The sequence below is a fragment of the Ostrinia furnacalis genome, unplaced genomic scaffold (assembly GCF_004193835.3).
Source record: "Ostrinia furnacalis isolate ACB-3 unplaced genomic scaffold, ASM419383v2 OfSCF0093, whole genome shotgun sequence".
Taxonomy (NCBI): Eukaryota; Metazoa; Arthropoda; class Insecta; order Lepidoptera; family Crambidae; genus Ostrinia; species Ostrinia furnacalis.
In genome coordinates, this window is record NW_021130332.1 from 1 (window position 1) to 7,711 (window position 7,711).

Below are 7,711 nucleotides of genomic sequence, written 5' to 3' on the forward strand. Positions count from 1 at the left end.
TTTTTGAAGTCGGTTGAAAATGGCGGCCATCGCTACCTACTGCTGCACAGAATCTACTACAGGAATTCGTCGGTTCACCCATCTGGCTTAAGATGCACGCCATCAGATTTTGAATATTTTGCACTTTTCTGCTTGGAGATAAGAGGTAAAGATGGACCACCTCTTGCTTGTAATGCAATTTGTACTTGTTGTAACAAATGAGTGCACTTAGTGTGATCAGCAGGAAAGCATTGGTTTAGTTTAACGCCATTTAGCAAAATGAAAGCTCCATGGATTTTCATTGTACACTTTATCTTCAACTTCATTGCCACTTTTTAATATCCATAAACGATGTAAATTGCACCCTATCTCTTTAATTACACGGTCCTGTTTCCCGCAGCGAGCTCGAACCGTGAATACGCGAATGTCCGTAACAATGCAAATTGAACCCTACCCACATAATAACACGGTCCTGTTTCCCGCAGCGAGCTCGGAGTCGGCGGCGGCCGCGGCGCCGGCGTCGCCGCGTTCTGTGCGCAAGAGGTTCGGCTCCGCCAGCGAGGAGACCATACTTAAGGTAAATAGTAATTGGTAACACAGCTGCCACAGCGAACTTCGTACCGCCAATAAATAAAACCTATGACAGTCCACGCGACCAGTCAGGAAATGCATGAAATTGCATACCCACTGGCCCGGGGGAACCAATGGGTTATGTAAGACTCTCCCTGCCAGATGGGCAGGGCCTACTCACTAAAACCTGACGGTGTCCTCCCGAAGTCTTTGGGACGGTGCTGCGAGTTATTGTCCGAGCTAGACGGCCTAGACATTCTTTCGCGGCTCCACCCCAGACTGTGGCTCGCTCTGTTTGAGCAAGCGACGACTGGCTTCAGGGGAGTAGTACCTCCCCTGGTCTTCGCTAACGGTGCGCGTGAACACCACCAGCGGCCACCAAACACCCCCGTGTCTAGTGGCCGAGGACCCTTAAGAGGGGGCATGGAGATGGTAGTGTCTCCTGCGGTGTCCTGGACGTCGGCGACGGTTCGGTGGAGCGTCAGGCTCTCTCTCCCTCTCCGCCGCTTCTTTCTGCGACAACCTGTCATTGGCCTATGACAGTCCACGCGACCTGTCATTGGCCTATGACAGTCCACGCGACCTGTCATTGGCCTATGACAGTCCACGCGACCTGTCATTGGCCTATGACAGTCCACGCGACCTGCCATTTCCCTATGATCGCGCCGTGATCGCGCCGCGACGGCGATCGGCACGCATTGATGTGGTTGAAGCATTACTCATCTTTAAAATCGTAATATAAATTTCTGAACGTAACCTGTTTGACAAATAATTGACAATAACCGTTTTGAGCCGGACGTATACATATACGTAATAATAATTGTATGACAACTACGTTGGAATAAAAATGACAGTTAACAACAGTTATCGGTGCTTCCGTTCTGCTCAAAACGTCATGTTTGAGACGTTCTAAGAGCCCTTAAGGGCAAATATTCAAACATCAGGGCTCCCTAATCCGTCTGGCCAAGAGAGTCTAGGCCAAACCCTCCTTTTTTTCAAGAGGGTCGTGTGGGGAATCCTGAGAGGGTCGTATTCTAGTAGTGGAGACTAAATGACCTGATATAATAAGACACGGGTCTTAGGGAGCATTGAAGTATTACGTAACGCAATTTTTGAAGATTTGAGACTCCTCCTCCCCCCCTTGTAACGCACCGTAACGTTTTTCTGTACCCCCCCTCCCCCTCTCTAAACGTTACGTAACACTCAAGTGACCATTTTTACCCTAAATGCGTTAAAAGTTATGTTATAGTTTTTGTCCTTGATTCCCGGTGAAATATAAACGAAAAGGGTTGCCAATTTGGGAGTTTTAATTCCCTAAATTTTTATTTAAAAAAAGAAACAATGTTACGTAACGTCTTGTAACAAAGACCCCCTCCCGCCCCTGTAACGCATCGTAACGTTTTACGAGACCCCCCTCCCCCCCAAATTGCGTTACGTAATACTTGAATGCTCCCTTAACGCGACGTTTAATGAGTTGCATAATGTACTCACGGCTTGAGTTACATTATGTACCTACTCACGGCTGCTATGCTTCAGCCGTGGTCACAAGCAGACTGGCGGCTCGCGGCTTCGTCCGTTCGGGTGGGCTTGAAAAATTTTAACTACCCTCATATTGCCACTAGTGATGTTACCACGAGTCCACGACACACAATACTCACATTATCCGTATTGCAGCATAGCAGCCGAAACGTCTAGCCGTGAGTACATACTGTAACACATTAATAAACGTCGCGATAAGTGCTTGTTCACGTAGGCACGCGCGGGCGCGGGCGCGGGAAACGTTGCGAGCTCGTGTTCACATTGACGACCAGGCGTTCGCGCGAGTGTGACGTACTTTCGTTTCTAGCGACAAGTTCAAACTGGTTGAACTTACCTGACGTCGCGAGTGAAACGCGCGCGCCGCCGCTAGTTTGACATGAACACACACAAACATCTTCACGCGTTGAAATTACCGCGAGCGCTCCGCGCGCACCAGTCGCTAGCTTGCCCGCTAGTTAGACCGCACGTGCGTTTCGTACGTGAACACTTGGAATCACTACATTATGTTTGATATTTCGTCACCGCGCCCGCGAGTCAACGTGAACAAGCACACCCGTGTCTTACTATTTTAGTTTAAATGGAACGCGAAAGTTTAAAATCTTATAAATGACGATAACGTAACTTACGATAAATTCGTCTTCACAGCAAGTGAACGGAGGCAACGAAGGCGGCTGCGTATCGGCGGCTGAATGGGACGCCTTCAAGCAGGAGATGATGAAGGAGATGCGCCGCGAACTCACGCAGATCAAGAAGGAGATACTAGACGGTGAGTGGTTAAGTTAGTTCATATCCGGCTCGAAGGACCATGTAGAATTAGAAAAGTCTCCAAGGACCATGTAGGAAAGTCAGCCGCTCACGCTGATCAAAAAGGAGATACTATACGGTGAGTGGTTAGAAACTTAGAAGTTGTTGCTTTATATCCGGCTCGAAGGACCAAGTAGAAAAGTCAGCCGCTCACGCTGATCAAGAAGGAGATACTATAGTCTGGTAGACGATGGGTGATAGAAGATGAGTGGTTAGAAACTTAGAAGTTGTTGACTCATATCCGGCTCGAAGGACCATGTAGAAAAGTCAGTCGCTCACGCTGCTCAAGAAGGAGATACTATAGTCTGGTAGACAATGGGTGATAGACGATGAGTGGTTAGAAACTTAGAAGTTGTTGCTTCATATCCGGCTCGAAGGACCATATAAAAAGTTAGCCGCTCACGCTGATCAAAAAAGAGATACTAGACGGTGAATGGTTAGAAGTCAGTTCATATCCGGCTCGAAGGACCATGTAGAAAAGTCAGCCGCTCACGCTGATCAAAAAGATACTAGACGGTGAGTGGTTATAAACTTAGAAGTCGTTTGTTCATATCCCACTCGAAGCACCATGTAGAAATATCCCTTCATAACCGGCTTAAAGGACCATGTAGAAAGTTATAGCTCACTGGTTCATAATTTCATATCCGGCTCGAAAGACAATATGAAAAGTTTCGTTGCTTGTCAATACTTTTAATATCTACCTCCGCCACGTAGGACAATAACTTGTAGGTTTATAATAACAAGCTCGAAAGCATAAAGTTAATAATTATACCTAGCGGAATATAGCGACAAAGGACTGAGCGACCGAGATGTCACTAGCAGCAACACTGTATGATAAAAAGAGATGCGTGATGCGACGTAACAGAACCTGCAATTATATGACAGTTCGCTAATCGTTAGCAATCATTAGCACGAGTTCTCAGATTTTATCAGATTTCAGAAATGGTTTTTATTGAAACGAGATTCTGTCTGTACCTACGTACTTAAATTGTTAATTTGTATGCCAATTATGAAATTCTGATAGCTTGTATTTCATAATTACCCGATTCATGTTTCACCTTCAAACTGACATTCAATTTCATAAACAATGACGACGAATATGCTAATATGAACCGTATTGTTACAGCAATGAAGGCGGAATTCGCGCGCAGATAAGAGAGCCGCTAGGTCGTCGAGTGACAAACTAGTCCACCGCCAGCGACCGCGAACAAATATTTGAAAACACCAGCACGGTACCATTCACTACTAATATCAACGAGAAACCACCAAAAATCAGCATTAATACTATAGTTATAACTAAACTACCAATCGGTAATCGATATTGATGCACCACAACACTATTCACGAGCTGTCAGTTTGACACAAAACTCTAGATTGTCTACGGCTTCCCGCGCTTTCTGTGAAGATGTCTTTACTACTTTTTGTGTAGTTTTTTGTCATTGTCTAGCTATGGCGCTGTTACAAGCTGAGCTAAATATAATTTGGCGCTTTTTGAGGTAAGTGTATTGCCTTCATTTAGTTTTTTTGTCATCTGCGCTCTGTACAACAAAATGAAAGGAGGCTGTCTTTGTGACATTTTTATTTTTAAATATGAGACAGAAGTGGACGAAGGAATACACAAATATAATTTTAGTAATTATCAAATAATAGAAAATGTTCTAAAACTTATAATTGAAACCTTACCCAGTTAAACACAAAATGCATCTAGCACTGATTAAATATAGGTCGAATTATTTCGCTACTATGACTGCTTTTAGCTAATTTTTCTGCGATTAATGCTAATATACATTTTTTGACTATTTATCAATGTACTATTGTATTCTATAATTAATATTGTATGCATTTTTGAGAGTTTTCTTAGCGAAATGTATGTAAATGTTGACGCCTAAAATATTTACCCAATGTTCTAAAGCTGATATTGAACTGATTTACTATTTTAATGTTTATCCCAATACCTACTTAAATAAATAAAAGTAATTTCAGTAGCCTAATTTTGTTGCAAATGGCCTTTAGATAATTTATGGAATATCTTTGATTTTACTTAATGGAAAAGGTTAAAAACCTTTTAAAGTGAGATACGTGGAGTAAAACAGAACAAAAATATTTGTTCGTCGGTACCGGGGGTATATTGTGATCAAAGCAACGTACTACGTATATAAAATAAGGTCCGTCTGTCTGATGGACGCGGTCTAACAACGACTATCCAATGGCAACACCTGATGATTACAGTTTTTGAAAAACATTTTTGTGTTGCCAGTTTTGTTTTCATAATTTTCTTTTGCTTTTGTTGCATCTTAAATGGTTTGATAAGATGCTGTGATGCCATATTTTATTTATTATTGACATAATCATCGTGTTTGTATTTATTAATCATAATAAAACTGTCTCTCTTTCATTAGATTAAGATGTCAGTGTTGCAAGTGTAAATAAAGAAAAACTACCAAATCCTCAAGTGTTGCCAGCACAAAAAATCGGTCTACATCCGCTTCGATGTCGATTCCTATCAACGTATAATTCGAAATGACGTGTTTATAAAAAGGCTGTTGTCGAGACAATCAACCGATTGGTTCGTATAATCGAGATTGGTATAATTAGTAATTAGCGCACGAATCGAAGCATAAAAAGAGCAAGTTGTGTTTTTTTAATTTTATACTTAAAAATATTTATTCGGATACGTATTATGTACGTAGTTTTTAAGGATACTGTTTATACTGTCTTCAGTATTGAGTTTTATATTTAAAAGCAAATATGAAATGAAACTGCGATGTATGTTTATTTATTTTTGTAATAACAATACATAGCTTTACAATTTCAAACTATAGCAAATACCAAAGTCTTTGAGTGTTAATTTTAAAAACAATTTATGAATCAGAGTTACAAACTTTATTATGTATCTGTTACATAAAACTCAATATTGAATTCCGGTAAACGTTGATAAAAATAAATATGTGTAATATTCATGTAGTGTAATTAGTATTACTCTATATTTATTGACTTTACGTCAAGCGACGGTATAGCGTAAGATATTATACATAAAGTAATATATTATATTACATAACATACATATGCTATGGCATCGCCTCTGTTGCCGAGCGATTAAAATGTATATTTCACTTTTAAAATATCTGGACACCCTGTATACAAAACATTTTATCGAGAAAGTCTTCCATAAAAATAAGTTTTACCTGTTTCAGTTTGAATATGAATAATTTCTTTTCGAGTTTTTGAAATAGTGAAAATGTAACATTTATTTTTGATTTTCTTTTTTTATTTAGTTTTTTTTTGTAGGCAACACTGTTGTTTTTTTGGCCAGGATTATACCTCAGGTGTCCATTATAATCACACGATAGGCCAAACTAGATTAAGACGCTTTATAGATCGCTCCCATTAAATATAATAAGGTTTATAGTAATCTCACCCACTCTCTCGGCAACAGAGGCGAAAACGCCGTATACTATACAAAATGTATCACACAATTTTAAAAAGTACATGTCAGTAGCAGTACATAAAAAAAAATGAGGATTCATAAAAATGCGTCGACGTTTTGATCGTTATTTTTTAGTTAATAAGAGAAGTTGGACTGATATACCATTCCAATCACAGACCGAGTGAAGGCCTATGATTTTCCAAACGTACAAAACACAGACCGTAAACACCAATTTTTTACTATTTACATTTTTGTACGTGACACTAACGAATAACGTAGCGAACAAAATTAAATAAACGATTGGCTTTTTTTANTTTTTTTTTTAAACAAAACTGGTGCTCCAAGTGAAGATTCCAATATTTTTTCGGTCGTTCGACTGAAATGCATTTATGTGTTTTTACGTTTTATTTTCGATACCACAGTAGAATTCCACTATGAAAAAACCATTATAGCAAGTGATTAACACTTAGTGATATTTACTATATAACTATGTAATATGTAAGATACTGTGTAATATGTTAGTATTAAAAATCATTTTAATATAAAGCAAAACTAACCAAATTTTAGTTGGGTCTAGCTTAACGCTATATAAATATTATGTATTGGTCTCAGCTATGTCAAAGACTATTTATTCTGTAGAAAATGATTATGCCATTATGTAGACTTTTTCTTTTGTGCCTAAATAATTTTGAAAACTAAGTGATGTCCAGAATTCAATTTCAGGAAGTATTAAATACAAAAAAAAACGAAAACTTCTTCTTTTTGAGGTTTATACGAAAATATCTTTTTTTCTGATTGTGTTCTACAGGGTGTTAGGTAAATGGGTATATGAGCCGACACTAGCCCATGTTAACATGGGCATATAAATGGTATGGTAAAGTCAGAAAATTGATATCTTCGTTTTAATTATTTTAATTTTCATACAAATCGGATTTTATAAAATTTATTTTGTATGAAAATTTAACAAATTAAAATGATGATATCAAATTTCTGACTTCACCATACCATTTATATGCCCATGTAAACATGGGCTAGTGTCGGCTCATATACCCATTTACCTAACACCCTGTATAATGGATGTCAACTAGTTTTCAACTTAAAAATATTGTACGATGTACTGCGATTAATTATTATAATAAAAAAATATTATGTGTTTGTAATATCGCTCTCAGTATTTGATTTTTAAATCGTTATTTTTGTTAGACATTATTTTTCGGTGCATTCGATGTTCGGGGCTATTCTCTCGAATATTTAGATTTTTTTTGTAATTTATTGCATTGTATTTTAGTTAACGTCGCTAGAATAGGTTACCATACGTTGTTTATACAATTTTGTCCTTAAATTTTGTAGTCATTTGATTTATGTATTGTACATACATTTTTTAGTATCGAA

The 7,711-nt window shown here is 38.7% G+C and overlaps 1 protein-coding gene across 1 annotated transcript; it reads left to right on the forward strand.

Annotated features, from left to right (window-relative positions):
• Positions 1 to 464: 464 nt before the first annotated feature.
• LOC114351907 (protein enabled-like) lies at positions 465 to 6,632 on the forward strand (the record flags this gene model as incomplete). Its single annotated transcript, XM_028303254.1, has 3 exons — positions 465 to 556; positions 2,734 to 2,854; positions 4,019 to 6,632. Coding segments are annotated over 3 exons (242 nt in total), but the record flags the coding sequence as incomplete, so codon positions are not given.
• Between the last annotated feature and the right edge of the window lie 1,079 nt (positions 6,633 to 7,711).